Raw genomic sequence first — 22,888 nt, 5'->3', positions numbered from 1 at the left:
TCCAACTCACCTAATGTACCGCTAGTTGTCCGCAATAACCCGCTGGTCGATGAAATTATCAATTTTATTTTGTCGGCAAACGTGTTGTGTACTTACCGCAATTGGGAGTGGAGTGCGAACTTTCGTTCAAGTCTGCTTATATAACGCTAACTTTTGCGAATAAGCTGGGAAATTGATCGCGCTTCGCTCCAAAGCAGCGCAAACTCTCTTTAACTCGATTGGCGGGACGTTCGCGCTTTAACGCAAGCTATTTCAACACCATCCAGCCCAGTGAGTGACGCTACGAACTTGGTGGCATGATCCTGACCGCGATGGCTCTGTGTATATAGAAGATACGTTAAATGTTAACGTTTCTTAACCTCCAGTAATGCTAGCAGCCATCTAAAGAACTATCATTACACGAAAATACAGCTAATAGTCGAGGAACGCCATGCGACACGAGCAAACTATAACGAAAATGTTGCTGTTTTAGCCGCAGCCTAGCAGACGACAAAAGCCGAATCCCCACCTTTGCATCACCGGAGCGCCGTTCGCAGCGCCGCCATCGGTGGCTCACCAGGCCAATAGCTGATGCGCTGGCCTAAACTGACCTTCGAATGAAAGCGAAAGGTGAACAACACAAGAAAGTTCCTGCATAGCGACAACAAAAGAAGAGTTGAACACATCTTTCATACAGCCTTGCAAGGCTTAATATGCTCTAAAAATTGTTTGATAATTGAGACCATTGGTTGTACATGTGCTGTTGTTTATGTAAAGCTGATTGTTCCACCTCTTGTGAATCAGTGTGTGTTAACTAGGTGGCAAGGTGTTATACAGCAATAAGAAGAATCTCCTTTGGAATGTTTTAAACATGCCTTGTACTTATCTGTGGTCGTGTGCTGTCCATGCCATGCCCATACAATGGCATGTTGCACCAGTGACTTCACTGAGGTCCGAGATAAGTACAGCCTCGAGGCACAGGCATTTAGAAGCAGTAGAAAAGGCTAGTGGGGGCTTGTTTACATGTTTCAAACCTAGCCTTCATTCAGCCTGCATTAATCTTTTCCTTGGTTGTGATCTTGCTTATTTGCATCCACATTGCGACTAAACTGAATTCTCAAGTCTGTTCTGCGTAAGATTAGAAGGGCCAGATGTTTTTACTTACTTGGTTATTTGGATTTCCTACTTCACAGGAGCTAAGGTATGACAGCGAAGAAATTTTTTTTTTTTGCTTTGCATACATACTTTATAAACAAATTTGATAAATATTAGTTTTTTTCTGTGGTGTAGATTGTCCTGGCTGCAACTATGTATACGTATAGCAAGTGTCTGTTTGTAGCTTTCCTAGAGAGCGAATCCTGCAACTTTATTAATGAATAGTTAAAACAATCAACATAATAAGTGATCAGTGGGTTATTTCTCACTAGCGTATAATATTTTTTTGCTTCGGTATTTATCATGTTTTAAGCTTGGCACATCTGCAGTGGCTAACATCATGTCGCATTAAGCACGAAAAAGAAGAAAAAGTGGTCTAGGTGTCTAAGGTGAGATCCAAGATGGGTGTACAGGAATGTGGTGTGGCCCAGGCCAGTGTGGCAGTACAATCTGCTACATTAGTATAAAAGTGTCTCTGTGCACCTGTAAAGTCATGATAAAGAGCAATATTAAACTTTTGTATAGCGAGACTTGACGAAGAGAAATAAGTAAGAGAAAAAACAACAGAAGAAATGGATGCCACCAGCTTGCACTACCTGGCACGCTTTAGTTAACTTTTCTCTGACACCTCATTCAAGTGTTGACATGAAATCTGAGAAATTCACCCATTTTTTGCAGTAAAAAATGATCGGAGTGGCCATTGTTCAGTGCATTGGTAAGTGCGGACTGCATAGCAGCTACTTTGTGTTTTGCGTGCGTTTGCAGATGCTTGATGTGGACACTTTTGTGAACCACCCATGGATCTTTCGGGATTCCTTAACCCGTGACCGCATGGTTGTTCGTCACAAGGAGGTGTTCCACCCTCCCGAGCCGTCACGCTTGGGCCCTGATGGGCAGCCGCAGTACACCCGCAAGGTGGTTCTCATCACCCTACCTGGTCAGTGACGAGCTCCTTGGTAGTGTCACTCCTGTTTGTGTGCTCATTGTTCATGACCTTGGTAGCAGGATGTATACTTCTCGTTGAAGTGAAAAAAATGAAATCACCGCAAAAGGTCCCTCCATTCCTTGCTGGTTTCCCTGATGTCTCTGTGTTTTTGTTTCTGCGGGCAAAGCCAGGCTGAAATGTTGCACCTTGGAGCCATGAAAATGCAAGCTCAGGACAAACTCTTTCAAATACTCATATGCGACTGTTGACCTTGCAACCCTGATGGAAAGTGCAGAGAACACTCAACAGTGCCCATGCACAGCACACTCAAGCGGCTGAGCTGAGCCTCAGCCAAGGAAAGGGCCTAAGCCGTGGTGAGATGGAGAGAAAGCACTTTTGTTTGTTTTATTTTAGAATATTTATTGCCACAGTCCATGTAAAATAAAGCCGAAAGAAGAAATGGTCGTCATAACCAATACTCACTAATCTGTACTGCAATGCTGCCACCCCACTCAGTTCTTCCACTTGGGCTGAAAAATAGAAATAATAAAATGTACGCTTTGAGAAACTGTTTATTTATCGCAATAAGTGCCTGAAGTGTTAGGTAATGTAGTTAGAGATAGACACTTGCTTCCGCAGTAGTCGCAGTTTCACTACTTCCATGTGTATCATGACCTTGTGTATCATGTACACCGGTGGCAACCCTTTCACGGGCTTAAAATCAATAGGTGATTCAGTCTGAGACAGCGCACTTTGCTTGGCCTCGAAGGCATCACGGTCACTTCCGCTCTCGCCACCATCGTGATGACACATTTTCAGTGATTACCTTGTTAGTGACCTTCTCACGGAATGCAGCAACGACATATGTGTTTAGGAACACCTCCATGGACGCACCATTGATTTTCTAGTCATCTGCAGCATGTTCCCAGAGCTCAGCAATGTCCACGGCTTCCACCGTATTGGTTTCCACATCGGGGGAGAGGGGGGGGGGGCACAAAGGCATCTTGAATGTTGTACCATATGCCATAAATGAAGCACACATCAAACAACAGGTTGGTGTTCTAATGTGCCAGAAGCACGATTTATTCTTCAATTTAGCTACTCCAGCATACACGATGAGTAGAGGTGTACGAATATTCCAACTTTAGTGTTTACTGTTCGATTCGATTTGCACCGGAATTTCACGATTCAAAGTCGGACTTTTACTATTCAAAGTATTCAAACTTACGAAAATAAGTACAGCTGAACCCTTCAAGGACGAAAGCCCTCAAGAATGAAATTCTCGCAGCAATGAAGAAATCTGGCGTCCTCAGTGAACGCCCATAGAGTTCAATGCAGTTGCCCCCTCCCAATAACAAAGAGATTTTAAGAAGCACTCGCGCAATAATGAAAGCTTCAGGCAGTGATCCGCAACATTTTCTTCAACCCATGAGCTAGTTGGGAACCCAGAAGTTCAAAATGAGCACCGCTCATTTGACAAGTCAAGCACATACGTTTCCGCCAGCAAGCATCGGTGCGACCGTTACAGTTTAAATTCGGTCGGATAATGATGATAGCAACAAGACTTCTTCTTTTACGCTGAAAACAATTTTTTTCCGCCTCTGTTGGCAACTACGTCGGCACATCTCAAGTGATGATACCCATGGAAGAGACGTCATGCCGATATTCTGCAGACTGCCTGACTACTTGCTGCCGCACATTCCTCCAAGTCTATGTCGAGATCTCCCGCGCTTTGCCTACGTGCAGTGTTATTTGGCCTTTCGGAAAAATGCAACTTCCTATTAAAAAGCATAAGTTTTTGACGTTTCAGGAGAATTCTAGGATCATTGCCAAAGCTGTGAAAAGCGGAAAAGAAGGCGGATATTGTAGAGGAGTTCGGCATCCCGTGCAGCTCGCTGTCTACAATGCCCAATTCGACAGAAAGCTTAATGGCGGCACTTAGAACAGCGCACGTGCACAGCACAGGATGGTTGCAACGCCAGTCTGTGATGATGTCAAGAAAGCCAGTGGTTCCTCGACAAGGCACCCTTGTCTGAAAGGCTTCTGCGGCAGAAGGCTATTAATTCGCGTGCATTCTCGGGCACAACCAGTTCAAAGCGAGCAACAGATGGTTAAGCTGATTGGGAGACTTCTTGAAATAAATTTTGGTTGTGCGAAGTAATTTGTGTGCGTATTTCTTCTTTTTTTGCGACAACAAAATTCTCTCGAGAACGAACAAAAATCGCTTCCCCGGCGATTTCATTATTGAGGGGTTTGACGGTATAACGCTTTCATTCGCTAAAAATCAAATCACAGCGCATCTAAATAATGCACGTAAATTCAATTCTCCTCACAAACTTCGACCTACCGGAAAGGTCACTGCACTCACGCTGTTTTAGACAGGGTAGCTCGACCAGTGCACTCAGACTAGAAAGCGCGGCATCTGGTTATACCATACTTAATCGAAGGCAAGCCACTTGTATAAAGTGAAATTTAATCTGCTGGCAGTTCCTTTCGTTCAGTTAACCAGTTTTGCTTGCTTTGAGGCCACTTGTGCAAATGCCCAGGTTGCATGCCTATTCAAGGGCCATTATCTTGACAAGCTTGACATACCCCCGTACAAGACATACCCCCATACAAGAGATACTTCGCTTCTAAAAAGTGAAATATCAAGCTATCCAGGCTCGTGCCAATACTGCGCATTACGTCACCCGCGTCACTATGCGACAGCTAGCAGCACAGTTCTGTTTTCACGCGACGGACAGTGCGCTGCAGCTGTGTTACCGTGGGATAAGAATTGTTTTGTTTTTGGACAAAGTTTCGCACTACATTTTAACACGAGAGTGTTATTTGGCCAGGTTTGCGAAAGCGCGCATTCGTCCGGCGTCCGCAGAAGCCCACGTGCGGAAAACATGTTACATCTCCCATGGTAACTAATGGCGCGGCAGAAGAACTCCCTACTTGAAGGAAATAAGAATCTGATGTGGCTCTTGTGCGCCACGTCAGTTGGCCTTCAACTTCTGTGGAGGCAGTGTTGCAGCAGCACGCATGGTGTTTTTGCAGCACGCATGGTGATTTTGCAGCACGCAGCTGCAGCGAGTCCGATGCCAACATTGTATGCTTAGCGTCGACATTGGCGGAAAATTCATGGACGTTGTAGTACCTCGATGACGAAATGCATAAGTACATGTAAAGTGTTGTCGAAGCCACTTTGGTTGTACCAAATCATGTAAGTAAAGAGAATGCGGCCTCTGCGTTTCTTCATTCTTTATGACACAACTCAGGAACGCTACTTTGCAGCACCCCTCTCTAACACCAACCGAACCAAAAGAAACTCTTTCACGTTTACATCTCATAAGAATATGCTTAGGGATGCTCAGCAACTTTTTCTGCGATTTCACTAGGAAATACTTGAAAAACATTCGATTCAATTCACACTCATACTTTAATATTCGAATTTGCTTCACGCCCAAAATTTTGCTATTCGCACAGCTCTAGCCATGAGTACTTAGTTTTGAAAGTGGTGATCACACTGGCATCCAATGGCTGTAGGCCTTCTGTGGTATTGAGCAACTGGCACATCAGCTCAGAAGATGTTAGCTTTGGGCGAACCGTGAGCGCCGCAGTCGTCGAGCAACACGATTGCTTTTTCTCCCCTCCGCATGATAATTTCATTGAACTCGCTGCTATTCTGTGAAAAAGGCCACGAGTCATCTAGGGCTTCTCATCACGGCAATAGAGCATTGCGATGCACATTCTTGCCATTATTTTAACACTATCGCGTGAGCGCTGAGCGCCGGATATGGTAGCATCTAATAGCATTCTCGAAAGGTAATGAGATCTGCCGGCGATGTGCGAATGCATGCTGAATTGCCATCTGCTATGCTGTTTACTTCCGCATATCTTTAAGTATAATCATTTAGCAAACAGCGCTGTACAACGGAGCACACCGGAGAAATGGTCAAGGGTATGTACGTGCGTGCCATGCGCAGCCAAGTGCAAGTGTCCTCGGCTTGTGCTAGGTGGAATCACTTTCGGCAGCGTTATCCGCTCTTTTTTTTATTTTTCATTTCTTATCAACGCCTATCACAGATAATTAGACGGTAATAGTTTAGCGGGCTTAGTGAAATAGCCGGATCGAAATGTGCATGCGCAGTACAGTAAACGACCCGCAGTGTTTACCATACGCGCGCTATTTTTGAAATTTAGCGTTACCGTGTTTGCGTAGTTAACGTAGTGTATGTAAAACATCAACGTTTATAGAACCAGGTCAGTTGCAAAACTGAGCGATGTTGCGCGGCACCCGCCGCCATCAGCGACAGATGTGGCGCTGCTGTCGCAACAGGATTCACTCACTCACTCACTCTTCAGCCGGCATTGCGGCGCGTCACGTCAGTATCCATTGGAGGCTGCTTTCTGCATGAAAAGTTTTGCGCTTTCTATTGTGCTTTGGATGTCCTGTGTGTCTGCACCATGCCGACATGTTGTGTTCCCGGCTGTACGAGCGGTTACAGGGAATCTGAGACACCACGACATTTCTTTTGTGTCTAGCGTTACCAAATCTTCAATGAGGGGAGTCGGGACGGGAAGAGGGAGGGGGGGGGGGGTTGTTTATTGTTTCGGCCTCTTCAGCTGGCTTGCTACTCACAGCACTTCCTTTTGCTAGAGAATGTATACCCGCAAAAGTTGTCGCGCTTCGCACGGAAGCTCAGCCAAAGTAACTAAAGCCCTTCGCAGCCACCACTACGCACAGCAACATTGCTTTGTGCGTGCTGTTCGTGAAAACTTAGTGTTCTGGAGCGTGACGTGCGTTGTCGGGCGTGCGTTGGATCACGTAAAAATTTCTAACTGGACGGTCCGGAATAAATCCGGAATGTATAGCTGTCCCGACAGGGACGTCTCGGGACGCTTTATGAAAAATCGAAACAGTGTCGCAAAATCCAAGACGATTGATAACCTACTTGTGCCCCGCGTGACCCTGGCCAGCGAGCGGCGTGGGATCGCGCCATTCCTCGTGAGGACAAAACACTGTCCGGCATATCACGTCTATGTGATACTATGCACTTTCATGAGCAAGACATCCTGAAGACTTCCACTCATATGGTCAATGGTAAGAGAATTAAGGTTGAAATCGCCAGCGGAAAGGGGCCTCGTCGAAGGATGCGCCCCAAAGATATTCCCGAACTTGCCTTGATTTGAGTGATTCTAAAAATTGTGCAGTAAATAATTTTTTACAGTTAATTAGAGCTGTTTTGATAAGATTTAATGCCTCAGACTGTAAATAAATAGAAGTTTCTTTCTGTAGCATGACTGAAATTGTGGCGTGCAGTACCCACACGGCGATTTTACCACTCAATAATTGCAAGTAACGACAGCCGCGATACAGAGTGAAAACTACTCACTTCAAAATTGTGAAAGTGAAGAATTACCAAAAAAAAAAACAACGCAAGAAACTACGAAGCACCAGAAAATGGACTACACAAACAACAGCGCTGACTTATGACAAAGATTTATTCATTAACACTGCGCAATACTTGCACAGTCCAAAACGAAAAGACAGAAGTACCAACACGCCCAAGCATCCACTTTAGCTAAAGAATTACACTACAGGAATGCGCCATGTAGTTAATTTCTTATACAGGACAGACCCTTATGTTATGCAATCAAGCATCCGTTATCTTATGAAGTCTAGAAAGCCACAGCTTTACTGAATTTGCCTTACCGCTGCTAAATATTACTCAGTTTTACATTGCAGCGGCAGGAGCCTTTTCTGAACGGCTGCCCCGGCGTCTTGCCACGCAGACTACGCGTTTTCGTCTGCTAGCGGAAGCTTGTTGCGCCGCCAGCACCACCAAACCGGAAGCTGCCCTGGCGCCGCGCGATGGGTTGGCTGACGCAGAGAGTTTTGCAACTTACCTGGTTCTGTAAACGTTGGTAAAACATGGCGGTAGTCTTGGATACCTGCTTCGAACTGAATTTAGCGTTGATGAGGACGAATTCAATTCTTTTGCAGCAAGCAACTGCGTAGAATGTCATCGCTTGCCTTCAGGTAGCTTCGACACCCGAGTATTACGGATCACTTAGCGTAGTTTTTGAGATCGCTTCCCCTTTCGAACGTCCCTAGGCCTAACTAGGAGATCGGTGTAAACAAATCTGCAACATAAAAATTTTCGCTTTCGGTGCGTGGTTCATATTTATTTACTTTTAGTGTTACTAAAAAAAAAGTCGTAAGATTGCTGCGTGCGGGGATATAGGCGAGCATTCTCAGTTTTTTCCTTTTCACTTTTAGGGGCGAAGCTCCTTAGGGTGTGGGTCGTTCCCTCCTCGGTAGTAGTATGGATGTAGCCAGCTTTAGTTTAATGAATTGCTCACTAGATGGCGTTTCATGTATTTCTTAGAGCTCTAGTTTAATGAATTGCTCACTAGATGGTGTTTCATGTATTTCTTAGAGTTGCTGTTTAAAGATGACAGATGGCGCTTGTATAATGCGAATGGCGCATGTCATTGGATGCCTGCGATCGTAAAAGGCGCTCTGCTCTTGGGGCGCTTTCTCTTTCACTCGGGAGCGGACACTTTCCCTGCATTTCACCGATCACAAAGCGGTGATAATGAAGGGACCACGTAAACCAACAGTGCAATAAAAGTTTGATGTTTAATATATACACGGTGTTTCACACTCTTTATATGATGTACTGGGCGATTTTCACGGAAGAGTTTCACGGTTTACCGATGATTCCTTCCGTAGCTTCGCCCCACTCATCATCATTCACCCCGTGGATATGCTGTGATTTTTTTTAATGCATTCATTCTCCACTAGATGACGCCACCATCACAGCTTGGGCACGTGAACGCTATCCCGCTAAACTAAAACGCGCTGTCCGCAACGAACGTTTGTGGCATGGTAACGCTATTCCCTTAACCCTGGCTATCACGCTAACGCTAAACTATAACTGTCTATTGCCTAAAGCTCAGCCTCGAGCTGTTGACAGGCGCCCACAGCTGCATAGGAGCTCATTGAATTTTTTTTATTGTTTGCCTTATTAAGTTTATTTAGTTATGCTTGTTTTCACGAAGAATACGGGTGTATTAGCACACTGCAGTTGATCTTAAAAACATAATATTTCACTTTTTCTTTTGTATTCTGATGCCTGAGGCCGCGAAGAAGTATTGATGAAGATATTTCTGTCGTGACAAATGCTACTTTATTTTGCTGTTTACTGAAAAGAAAATGTAGAGAATGCTTCCTTCTGTGGTCTCGTATGATCGTGTAATATGGCAAAAAACCTCCGGCAGATGCGACAGCCTCTGAAAGACTGCGTGGCAGCTGGGGAGCCGTAGAGCGCTTGAACAATGTCAGGGTCTCCCATTGTTCTTCAACGGCAGCCCATAATTCGTCACAACTTGCCCTGTGCAGCTGCTTCTTTGATAGATTGAATTTCATGATACCCCAAATGGTCTCAATAATAATCTGCTCCTAAATGGTGGCCACTAGAGTCATGATGCCGAGTTCTTCCAGGTGCGCTCGCACGGTGCGTGACGTATAGATGGGCGACAAGTCATGCTGAAGCCAGTAGTAGCCGGCTGGAAAAGCACCATCTAGATCAGTGGGATAGAGAACCTGATCGATTATTTCTGTATGCTTCACTGCACATTCATCCTTCAAACCTTCGCAGAGATTCATGCTTGGTTCATCATCATCATCAGCCTGTCTACGCCCACTGCAGGGCAAAAACCTCTCTCATGTTCTGCCAATCAACCCGGTCCTGTGCTTTCTGCTGCCACGTTATACCTACAAACTTCTTAATCTCATCTACCCACCTAATTTTCTGTCTCCCCCTCACGCGTTTGCCATCTCTTGGAATTCAGTCAGTTACCCTTGATGACCACCGGTTATCCTGCCGACGTGCTACGTGCCCGGCCCATATCCATTTCTGCTTCTTGATTTCAACTATGATGTCCTTAAACCCTGTTTGTTCCCTAACCCACTCTGCTCTCTTCCTGTCTCTTAATGGGGCCCTGCAACACATTTTGAGCAGGGTCAAAAAGCGCTGCCAATCGGTAGTCGAGGCTCCCGAGAACACGCGAGCCAAATAATATAGCGAAGCGAGCGGCCTGGAATTTACAATAAATTCTCAAAATCAGCTGAAAATCGCTCCCTCTTCTCTCGACAAATGATGTATAAGACCGTAATATATGACGCGATTGTCGGCAGTTCCACCATTGGCTGATGTTATAATCACGATAACACCCTCATTATTACCTTCGTTGTTGATATTGAGTTCAATAAGTAGATAATATGTATGTTTATATTGCTTTATGCCGTTAAAACACCAAACATTAATATTAGCACTTCCGGTCTCACCGACAGCTCGTCTGCTCGTAGTTGCGTGGTTGCGTTTTCTTCACCATGCGCAGTGCCGAAATAGTGAATATTTCTGTGCTTTTGACCATCGCCGCTTGCCGTTGAGAGTGGCAGCCGTTCGAGTGTTGCCTCGTCAGCTGGAAACTGCATCATCGGCACATTCTCACGACCGACCGAGGCAGTGGTGCACCATTTCTACGATTAGAATGCTGGCGCCGGCTAGTTTAGGATACCTGGGTTCGCTGTATGGCGAGAGTCCCGTTCGCTGTCTGTTCAGTATGTCATCGAGCCGCACCTCGGGCGTATCCTCCCCGTAGTCTCGCCTTCCTGAGAAACCGCGACACAGCAACCAAGCAGACTCGCATTTTCACGGTAGCTGCAGACAGCCGGGGGATGGGTCTGCGCCGGCCCGATGCCCCACGATCCTTTCTTCTAGTCTTTAGTTCTTTGTTGTCAGCCCGCACTCGCTGTGCGCCCGCATTCGAAGAGCAAACAGCATCGAAGTACTGCCACTGGGAGAAGGGCGCACGCAGCTTTGCCGTGTTGAACACGATTCAAGCGCGAGCAGCACGACGTGGCAGTGTATCGGAGTGTGGGTCGAAACCCATCTCAGCTGTCATTCGTTCCAAACGCGCACGCAGGTTTGCGTCCATGGTTGGCAGAGCGATGAAAACACTACGGCAGTTCGAGGTGCACACCCAACATTACCAAACCGACTCGCAGTTTTCAAGCACGCGCGATACACAGTGCGATGAGCTTCGCTCGACGACGGCCACGCAAGCCGACCGGAAGTGGCGCCACAGACCACGTGGTTACGCCGAGACCCCAGAGAGAAAAAAATGAAGAAAAAAAATGCCGCCGGCGCTGACATAACTCTTCGGCGCCTCCTCGCGAATCCTCGCACCTCTGACCTCCCTCCCTTCACGCCCCGCGCAGCTTTCCGCGCGCTCGCGGCATTGAGTTGAGGGAGAAAGCTGCGGAACGTGATATCTATAATTTCGACTTGACACTTCGACTTGATGGATTCGAAAAATTTTTGCGGCATATGACTCGTGAAGAGTCATATGTCAATAATGAGACTACCCCAATATAACTAAGAAGGTGTTGCAGGGCCCCTTTAAGGTTACACCTATCATTTTCCTTTCCATTGCTCGCTGCGTCGTCCTCAATTTAACTGAACCCTCTTTGTAAGTCTCCAGGTTTCTGATCCGTAGGTAAGTACTACCGGTAAGATGCAGCTGTTATATACCTTCCTCTTGAGGGATAGTGGTAGACTACCATTCATGATTTTGATAATGCTTGCCGAATGAGCCCCAACCGATCCTTATTCTTCTAGTTATTTCACTCTCATGGTTCGGCTCCGCGGTTACTGCCTGTCCTAAGTAGACGTACTACTTTACAACTTCCAGTGTCTCGCCACCTATCGCAAAGCGCTGTTCTCTGCCAAGATTGTTCCACATTACGTTTAGTTTTATGCAAATTAATTTTCAGACCTACTCTTCTACTTTCCGTATCCAGTTCAGTAATCATAAGCTGTAATTCGTCTCCCTCGTTACTCATCAATGCAATGTCATCAGCGAATCGCAGGTTACTGAGATCATCATCATCATCATCATCATCATCAGCCTGTCTACGCCCACTGCAGGGCAAAGGCCTCTCCCATGTTCCGCCAATCAACCCGGTCCTGTGCTTTCTGCTGCCACGTAATACCTGCCACGTAATGCATAAAACTAAAGTAATGTGGAACAATCTTGGCAGAGAACATCGCTTTGCGATAGGTGGCGAGACACTGGAAGTTGTAAAGGAGTACGTTTACTTAGGACAGGTAGTAACCGCGGAGCCGAACCATGAGAGTGAAATAACTAGAAGAATAAGGATGGGTTGTGGCTCATTCGGCAAGCATTATCAAATCATGAATGGTTACTGAGATACTCTCCATTAACTCTTATCCCTAATTCTTCCCAATTTAGGGCCCTGAAAACCTCCTGTAAACACGCGGTGAATAGCATTGGAGAGATCGTGTCTCCCTGCTGTACGCCCTTCTTTATTGGGATTTTTTCGCTTTCTTTATGGAGGACTATAGTGGCTGTGGATCCGCTGTAGATTTCTTCCATTATGTTTATATAGGCTTCGTCGATGCCCTGATTCCGCAGTGCCTGCGTGACTGCTGATGTCTCCACTGAATCAAATGCCTTCTCGTAATCTATGAAGGCTTTGTATAGGGGTTGGTTGTATTCTGCGCATTTCTCTTATCACCTGATTGATAGTATGAATATGGTCTATTCTTGGGAAGCCTGTATGAAATCCTGCCTGGTCCCTTGGTTGATTGAACTCTAATGTCATATTAATTCTGTTAGCAATTACTTTTGTAAATAGCTTGTAGGAAACGGACAGTAAGCTGATGGGCCTGTAATTTTTCAGGTCCTTGACGTCCCCTTTCTTATGGATCAAGATGATGTTGGCATTCTTCCAAGATTCTGGTATCCTCCCCGTCGAGAGACACTTCGTATACAGGGTGGCCAGTTTTTCTGACATAATCTCTCCACCGTCCTTCAACAGGTCTGATGTTACCTGATCCTCACTAGCTGCTTTGCCTCTTTGCATTCCCTTTAGGGCTTTCTTTACTTCTCGTCAATACTGGCGGGATGTCAGATTCCTCTGGGCTATTACTGCTTCTTACGTTATCATCCTGACTGTCTCGGCTGCTGTACAGATCTCTGTAGAACTCTTCCACTACCTCAACTATTCTATCCCTATTGGTTGTGACCTTGCCTTCCTTGTGCCTTAATGCATACATCTGATTTTTGCCTATGCACTGTTTTGTCTTCATAGCTTTGAGGCTTCTTCCGTTCTTTAGAGCATGCTCAATTCTCTCCATATTATGCTTTCTTATATCGGCTACTTTACACCTATTGATTAACTTCGAAAGCTCCGCCAGCTCTGTTTTGTCTGTTGCATTTGAGGCTTTCATAGCTTGACGTTTCCTAATGATGTTTTTTGTCTCCTGGGATAGCTTACCAGTGTCCTGTCTGACTGTACTCCCGACTTCCACTGCACACTCCTTAATGATACTAGTCAGGCTATCATTCATTGCGTCAGCGCTAAGGTCGGTTTCCTCGGTTAAGGCCGCGTACCTATTCTGAAGTGAAACTCTGAATTCCTGTACTTTCCCTCTCAGAGCTAGTTCATTAATCGGCTTCTTGCGTATCAGTTTCTGCCGTTCCTTCCTCACGTCTACTTGAATTCTAGATCTTACCATTCTATGGTCACTGCATCGGATCTTGTTAACTACTTCCACATCCTGTACAGTGCCTGGGTGGCTGCACATTATGAAGTCTATTTCATTTTAGTTTCGCCATTAGGACTCCTCCACGTCCACTTACGAGTAGCCCGTTTTCTGTAGAAGGTATTCAAGATCCGTAAATTTCTGCTTCATGCCTACCTTTGCATTAAAGTCTTTACTGTGTCTTTACCTTACTCATTGCTGATTCTACGTCTTCGTAGAAGCGTTCAACTAGTTGATCATCATGGCTGGATGTAGGCATCATGGCTGGATGCTTGGTTACCATGCCCCAAAGGTTCACGCTCTTGCGCCCACTGGCCCTCCACTTGCTGAACGTAGAGGGGGTCGTAGCTGGAAAACATCAGAGCGATTACTTCGATAAAGCATGGGGTATTTTTCAATGCATGTGTGTGTGCACCTTATTTAAATCACAGACCCCGAAAAACGTTCAGTGAGAAGGATAAAAAAAAGTTGGGAACTATATCTGATAAACTTAGATGTAATACGAACCTCATGAGGTCTTGAGACCTTCTGCTCCACTAAGTGCAAAACGTGGACTCGGCCGTGAACACAACATTTTGTCAGCCACCCACCTGCAGCCCAGTGCAGATGGGCGAAGGTGAGTCTTTTGGCCATCACCTCATTGGAAAGGAGCGGCTTCTTGGCAGCACTTATTGCATCAGTTCGGTGCTGATGTTGCGGCCCACCACATTTCTGACCTGACCAGCTGTCATGAAGGGACCTGCAACAGAAACCAAGGCAGCATCGTCATCTTCGGTTGTCTTGTAGACTTGCTGCATCGCCAATGCGCCCCTCGTCTCTGAATGCCTGCAGGATTCTGTTAACAGTGGCTTGCCTTATATTCAATGTTTCTGCAATGTGCCTATGGCTGCAGTGACAGGCGAGTCACTGTCTCTCTCATTTCTTTTGGTACTCGAGGAAGCATATCTAACATCCACTGCAAATGTCACTGCTGATCCGCACGATAGAGGCATTATTTATAGCCTGATGCTGCGATCACAATGCCTCCTTAGAATTTCAGCTGGTGCAGTGCAGTTAGTTTATCTACTCAAAAACATTATCTTGCCCGAAAACGCACATGCCCAAAAAGAGAGACATCAGTGGGCCTCCTCGATGCTTTCCAGGTGGATGTGTATGGCATTCATAAAAAGAAAGGGACTGATAACGCCGCAGAAAGCACCGGTATCTAGTGCGCCTAGCAGAATAGCACAGCCAAGGACACTGGCACTTGACAATGCATAGCGCAGGTGCGCCTACTCTTGACCGTGTCTCCAATGAGCTCCGTTGTACAGCGTGTTGTACTTACGGATTCCTTAAATATGTGCAGAAGTAAGCAGTGTAGCAGACGGCGCTCGCAGTTCAGTGTGCTTTGTGCGCTTGCGCATTGTCCGCAGATCTTGTTACCTTTCAAGAACACTATTAGACGCTACCATATCCTGCGCTCAGCACTCACACGGCAGTGTTAAAAAATTGCAAGGGTGTACTTATGCTTCAGGCATGTCTCCTTTTTCACTTGTCCTATCAGAAAGGGCTTGAGGCAATAACTCCCATCCATGTTTGTGCACAACAGGGTAACTAACCGTCAGTTTGGAGTGCTTCTCGCATTTAAGTGCCTAGGTCTTGAACGCCAGCGTCTGAAAAAGAAAGGGGGCCTGTTTCATTGCAGTAGTACAGTAAAAGCTCATTAATTTGAGTTCGGTTAATTTGAACTTACAGTTAATTCAACTGCCGCCCTGGTCTTGGCGCAGCCCTGTGTAGTATTTCTATGAGGGAAAACTCCCGATAATTCGATATCCATAACGGTTCATTCAAACTGGGGGCTGCTGGTTTTCATTGCTCCTCACAGAAGCTGGCCCAAAGTGATCACAGTGTGTTGCAAAACCAAATCAAACGAAATTTACTAGAGATGGAAGACACCGAAACAGCAGCCTTAGCAGATGAGGATTCGGACGCTGCGCTCGAGCGCTTAGGCAAGCTGCAAACGATGCTCACGGAGTCGCGACAGAAGAAACGCAAGTAAATGCAAATTACTGATTACCTTTAATTTGGATTGCGTTAACTCTGCCATGTAAACATGTTTTGGAGCATAAATAGCATCATATATTTCACATTAAGGCTCACATGAATGCATGTCGGTGCTTGTTTCTGGCGTATCACTGACTATCAATTAATTCTCTTCACTGTTAGAGCTCTACGAATTTAATTTACGAAAACGCCTGCCGTGTTTGGAGCGCCTAGTGTGCAGTAACGAGTCCTTGGATTCTGCTCGCGCTGTCTGATGTGATGTCCGTTCATTCTAGCACCCGCCCACTAATTCGAACAATTTAGAGTCTTCTTCGAGTTCGAATTAACGAGCTTTTACTGTATATGTTTCTGCATAGCATTCCAACATGGGGGGCACATTCATTTGTAACCGTTCGTGCTTTGCATCCACATCTAACACTCACATATTTGTTGACGATGCTGTGCCTCTCTTTAACCCTTTGTAGGTTTGCCCATATTTTTGATATAAAAACCGGCTGTGGTATATTGATATAAACTACAAAGAAATAGTATAAAACAAATTTCATGAAGAGCAAGCCAGTAGTTTAGTGAAAAAATGTGGGCCGTATATGCCCCACTGACTCATGAGAGTGTTTTCAAAAAGTGGGAAAACATTGTCCCACTGTCTCATGAAGGCACCATCTCGCGATTGCATCAACGGGGACGAAACGGCCAAAGCAAGCGGCACAGAGTAGCGCTTCTCAAGTTCCACTGAGGAAACTTGTGCGGACCTCATTTCCAACAGTAGAACACCACCTGCACCTGCGCCTCTTGTGAGCCTTCTTAACATGTGGTCTGTTCCTGTAAGCTTACTTCACGGCATGCACCAAACCACTTTTTTTGTCCCTTTGCCTGTCCTGGCTTTGGCTGTCGAAATTGTCAAGTACGGCTGTTGTCCCTGAACATGTGCCTACTTTTCAAGAGGTATATGATATCGAGAAAAGTATTTCCATGCACCAATATCTGCAGTTATGCTGAGGGTATGAGCGTGGCAATTTCGGAGGGGATTGTGTTTCGATGCATTTATCGGTCAAGTTATTCTGCAAATTTACAAAAACACATGATGACTGGAAGCTAAAATTGCCTCTCTGAAAAACCAGAAAAAGAGGAAATTATCCGGCATTTTGATTGGTAGGTTCTTTCTGTATGAAGAAGAGGAAAATTCAGAAGCTATCATAAAAAATTTGATCGAAATTCAACGCCGTTGCAGCACTACTTCCTCCCTTGAAAAGCATGGTAAAGAATTTTCGTCAAGATTACGAAGACGAAGAGTGACTCAGCATTGCACTTATTGCAACTTGTGATGTGGGAGAAAATTTTTTCTGCAGACGTAGAAGTGGGACGAATTTAGCCTAAAGCAGTCTTGGAAGTTGTTTTTTTTTTCCCAGAATAAAAGCGAACTTGTTCATCTTTGTGACCATTTTTCACCCACTGATGCAGTACCTCCTCAACATTGGATGCCCAACCCTTTTTCACCAAGCCCATTCGTATTGATGGGATCACTCACTTTGAAACCATGAAGAGAATGTTTTGCTCCAGTGACAGAGCAATTGCTTTGCTTTTGTTTGCCTCTGTGCCCAGGTCCAACTGCCATTTTCTCAACGTGATTGTCTTGTTCTCTTCACCACCAGGAAAAGGTGCTTAGGCCAATCTGAGCATTGTTCAAGGGAACTTGTAGTGTCACGCTCAGCATGGAAAACGCTGATATGCAGTCGAAAGCATATTATATTATATATGCTTTTTCCTGTCATAGCCTTAATGCATAAGTCGATATCATTATAACCGATACAGCATCATATGTGGTATCGTTATGAGTGGACTGCACTGTAAAAATGTTGCAACAGCAAGCAGAATCAACACATTTCGGTTTATAAAGTTTTGTTACTGACATTTTTTTATAGGACCGCTGAGACGGAAGCTCGGGATGTTTGTGTTATTCCCTTCTCGTGCATACATCCTGTGACTGATAATTGGGGGCGAACGTAGCCTTAAACATAGTATGTATTTTAATATGGCTAAGTGTGCATGCTCGCCTGACGATGTTGCCAGCCAGACAAGCTTGTGGGGTGCACCCTGGGTGGCATATTTGTCCGTTTGCTCTGTTGTGAGGCTGTCTTCTTGGGACACTTTTTGATCTTGGATAGCAGCTCTCTCACAAAAGGTGCAGCATTTTTTTTATTAGATGGACACAAGACAGCCTTTACTTAAGATGTATAGCAAGTCACAACAGTTCAAACTCATATTTCACACTCTCGGCTAACTTGAACACGTTTTTGGTTGGCCCCATATGTTTGCAGTGTAACTGCATCATTCTGCTCGTTCATAGCTTGTTAATACTGGAAACGTGAGCTGCTTTTGTGCCTTCCAGTTGGACATTTGGATTCATATATATTTTTAAGGCATAAGAATATATAACGAAAGAAGCAGTAATAGCGCAGAGGAATCTGACATCCCACCAGTACTGACAGGAGAAGTAAAGAAAGCCCCAAAGGGAAAGCATAGAGGCAAAGCCGCTGATGAGGATCAGGTAACATCAGACCTATTGAAAGATGTTGGAGAGATTATGTTAGAAAAACTGGCCACCCTGTATACGAAGTGTCTCTCGACGGGAAGGATACCAGAATCTTGGAAGAATGCCAACATCATCTTGATCCATAAGAAAGGGGGACGTCAAGGACCTGAAAAATTACAGGCCCATCAGCTTACTGCCCGTTGTCTACAAGCTATTTACAAAAGTAATTGCTAACAGAATTAATACGACATTAGAGTTCAATCAACCAAAGACCAGGCAGGATTTCGTACAGGCTTCTCAACAGTAGACCATTATCATACTATCAATCAGGTGATAGAGAAATGCACGGAATACAACCAGCCCCTATACATAGCCTTCATAAGATTACGAGAAGGCATTTGATTCGGTGGAGACAATCAGCAGTCATGCAGGCACTGCGGAATCAGGGCATCCATGAAGCCTATATAAACATAATGGAAGAAATCTACAGCGGATCCACAGCCACTATAGTCATATAGTGTAGGGTTGCGCGAACAAGAACAAGGACGAAGGGAAGTGGACAGGACGGGCGGCAAAACTTCAACTGAATAAAACGGAAGGCCAAAGCCGTTAAAAAGTATGAATCAACATATGCCTGACACGTGCTTAAAAAACCGAGCAAATATAACAACCAAGAAAAAGCGAGGAAAACCAGAGCAACAAAATTTGAAACCTTATCTAAGGTCCACCGCGCAGACGCCAACCTGCAGAGATGTGGTGATAGTGATATGTGGGTTAGAGTATGATCAGTAACATGTGCTGAAGTAGCAAACAAGAAAAACTAACAAACAAATGAACGTCTGATTACATAAAACCATCTAAAAATTGCTGCTCCTTCGGGAGCAATGTCAGTGAAGGCATTGCTAACGCAAGTGTCTCTTCGCGCAATGAAGAAGGCCTCTATTAATTTCCCTTTCATCTTGTCATTAGACTTGTACAGTGTCTGGGTCTCCTTTAGGTTCGGCGAACAACCACTTCTCCTACAGTGTAAATCGAGATGGCCTCCGGTGTGGGAGCGCCACAGCTAGACTGCTCTCGACGCCCTCTCATTGAAGCAGCGTCCCCTCTGTCCAATGTAGCACTGGCCACAGGACAGTGGGATTCATATACCACACCTGTTACGCACTCTACAGCGGGATCAACATGCCGCTTACTACCAGGCACGCGCAAGCCTTTGTGCATCAGGAACATACTTTTGCCAACTTGCACGGAGCCGAAAAAAACCGTTTTTACCCCATAACGTTGGCAACCTTTTTCACATTATGCGACACGCGATGTATGTAGGGCATTACATGCACTCGTCTACTTTCAGTCCCATTCTCGCTACGTTTACTACTGCCCTTCTTGCTCTGTAGCAGCCGTTCTCAAGAGCTTAAAATCACAGTTGAAGGGTACCGCCTTGACCAAGTGTGCCTCCTGGAGCGCTAAGCTTTCTTTTATCTTATGGTGCAAGATTTTCCAGAGCGGAACCGACAACACAAGGACACAAATTGCTCGTTTGTTATCTTAGAATGGGCACTTTCATACGACAGTAAGGCTTGCGTAGTTCTTGGTGTGTACATCCAACAAACGTGGTTGCTAGTAAAGAATAGACGCAAGTCTAGGAATTGTAGGCTGCCATTAGCCGGCTTCTCGTGCGTAAATGTCAGACCATCGGAAGCCGCCGGAACTCAGCTATAATAGCTGAAACCTTGCTATCAAAAACAATATCGTTCTGGGCGGTGACGAGCAACTAAATTATCGTCGACATATCTTAGTATTCTAACCATTCCTTGCGATGCCACAGAAGCACCAAGTCTGCGGTCAACAGAGGCAAGATAAATGTCACTGAGCACCGATGCAACCAAAGACCCTATACAAATTCCTTTCTTTTGCAACATAGTAATTACTATCATGGCATATGGCGGTGGATGTTCAAGTAGAAGTTCAAAAGCTCAAAAAAAAAATGTTCAGTACTTACACCTGCTTCGTTTTGAAAAGCCACCTCACCGTTGTGCTCACACATTCTTTTCACTGCACTGTAAAGTTCCCTTGTGTGGAATCGAGTAGAATAGTTTCTTCCACGTCCACGGAAATGCCTTTGTATCAGCGGGTAGACCCTCCTGTAGAAGTTGAACAACCTCCTTTGAGCTTCGGACCAAAAAAGGATCGTTGAGGGTAAGAGTTGTCAAAGAGTTTCCTGCAGGTAGCTCCCCACTTCACGCTGCCATGTATCCCTCTCAGATACAATCAAACGAAGTGGGACTCGGGCTTATGAGCTTTGCAAGCGAAGAAACGCCTCTAGACTGTCCTTGTTTCTTTCCGCGGCAACACCTGGACACTATGTGTTCACCTGGTGCACGCAACTAGCCCAAGGAGAGCTTTACCACTATAGTCCCTCCATACAAGAGCGACCGAACTCTAGTAGAGAAGGGCGTACGTTCACCGCGTGTTTACAGGAGGTTTTCAGGGCCCTAGATTGGGAAGAATTAGGGATAAGAGTTATAGAGAGTATCTCAGTAACCTGCGATACGCTGATGACATTGCATTGATGAGTTACGCGGGAGACAAATTACAGCTCATGATTTCTGAACTGATACGGAAGTAGAAGAGTAGGTCTGAAAATTAATTTGCATAAAACTAAGTATGTGGAACAATCTTGGCAGAAAACAGCGCTTTGCGATAGGTGGCGAGACACTGGAAGTTGTAAAGGAGTACGTCTCCGTAGGACAGGTAGTAACCGCGGAGCCGAACCATGAGAGTGAAATAACTAGAAGATAAGGATGGGATGGGGCTCATTCGGCAAGCATTATCAAATCATGAATGGTGGTCTACGATTATCCTTCAAGAGGAAGGTATATAACAGCTGCATCCTACCGGTACTTACCTACGGAGCAGAGACCTGGAGACTTACAAAGAGGGTTCAGCTTAAATTGAGGACGACGCAGCGAGCGATGGAAGGAAAATGATAGGTGTAACCTTAAGAGACAGGAAAAGAGCAGAGTGGGTCGGAAACAAACGGGGGTTAAGGATATCATAGTTGAAATAAAGAAGAAGAAATGGATATGGGCCGGGCACGTAGCACGTCGGCAGGATAACCGGTGGTCATTAAGGGTAACTGACTGGATTCCAAGAGATGGCAAACGCGTGAGGGGGAGACAGAAAATTAGGGGGGTGGATGAGATTAAGAAGGTTTGTAGGTATAACGTGGCAGCCAGAAAGCACAGGACCGGGTTGATTGGCGGAACATGGGAGAGGCCTTTGCCCTGCAGTGGGCGTAGACAGGTTGATGATGATGATATCTTTAAGGCAGCCAAAATGAAGCCTGTCTGAATTTGTCCAAGGGCAGGACAAAAATAGTGGGAATGCACATGATAATGTACCATCTCTACTTTGCCCGATAAGTCATATTTATGCTTGCACCTGACTATCAAGAGCAAAATTTTGGGATGAAAAGAGTGTGGTAACCTATCCTTTTTTGTTTTGGTTCTCATCTTTCCCGATGCAGTGTACTCGCTGAAGGAAAACTGTTTCCAAGAAATACGCCGGTGCTTGTCTCGCCCGAGGCCATTTTCCAGACTGAATCCCGCGGTCGCTACAGAAGGAGACCCTCGTCTTTCTTCAGCAGCAGTAAAGAGCAGGATGTGCCTCTATGTGGCCAACCTACGGGACACATGGTGCGAAATCAACTGCTAGGACAAGCGACCGTCAAGTTCAGCTGATGCTCGGCATAACACTACTGCCAACGTAGCCGGTCTAATGTAACTGGCGACTGACCAATCATTGTTTCCAGGTCGTCATCTAAGTGGGCTGTGTCATTGTTGTAAGTTGGCTGTTTTCGGCGCAACTTGCAGTGTGTTACTGTCAAGGGCCAGACACATCAATCTGCAGCCAAACTGATTTAGTCTATGAATTGTTTACTGGAGTCAAAACATTTATTGTATGGGTGATCAGCGGACGTTTAGCATCACAAACCATTGCAGGAGCTATGCAGGGACCCCATAGGGGGAAGGCTCCAAATTAATTTGTGAGCAATTGAGCTTCTTCGCATACGCGTTGTTCCCATGTAACACAAAAGAAGCTATTTCCCGTCTAAAAGACGTCTTGAACGGCTATCGAAAAGGGCTAATAGACGTCTTGGTAAAGACATTCCCGTAGCCGTAGACGTCTATCCGACGTCTGATAGCTGTGCTAATGTCCCGCTAGTTGACGTCTTTAGAAGACGTTTTGAAAGACCAAGATAAGACGTTTTATAGACGTCTTGTTTTTTCGCCGTTTTCGAAATTTGGACTTTCGAAATATAAATAAACTAATATAACTGTCTTTGCAGATGTTTGGTCGGCAGCCTGACGGCTACCATAGGAAGATAGAGATTGAAGGGACCGAAAGAGCTCCCGCGAGAGCACTTTCCTGTTTTTCTCACACTTCCTATGTCAGTCGTCGAGCAAGTGACCAAACAATCAAGCAAGATCACTAACATACGTACTACCTGTTCACCCACGCATGTCCCCACTGTTGCATATACAATGTTTTCGACGCTGAGTTTACTCGCGTTTATTGCGGACCGAATCAAGTGTTGCGGTCGCTCATATATGCCGCGTGAATTATTGG

General features: G+C 45.4%; 1 protein-coding gene across 1 annotated transcript; it reads left to right on the top strand.

Annotated features, from left to right (window-relative positions):
• Positions 1-1,803: 1,803 nt before the first annotated feature.
• On the top strand, positions 1,804-22,082 carry LOC125756709 (uncharacterized). The gene is made up of 2 exons (XM_049411617.1): positions 1,804-2,071; positions 21,786-22,082. The coding sequence occupies exons 1-2, from the start codon at positions 1,819-1,821 to the stop codon at positions 21,971-21,973; spliced, it is 441 nt and encodes a 146-aa protein (XP_049267574.1). The 5' UTR covers positions 1,804-1,818; the 3' UTR covers positions 21,974-22,082.
• Positions 22,083-22,888: the final 806 nt, after the last annotated feature.

This window comes from Rhipicephalus sanguineus, unplaced genomic scaffold, assembly GCF_013339695.2.
Source record: "Rhipicephalus sanguineus isolate Rsan-2018 unplaced genomic scaffold, BIME_Rsan_1.4 Seq5279, whole genome shotgun sequence".
Lineage (NCBI taxonomy): Eukaryota > Metazoa > Arthropoda > Arachnida > Ixodida > Ixodidae > Rhipicephalus > Rhipicephalus sanguineus.
The sequence above is the reverse complement of the archived record's forward strand: the minus strand, read 5'-3'. Positions and strand labels throughout refer to the sequence as shown.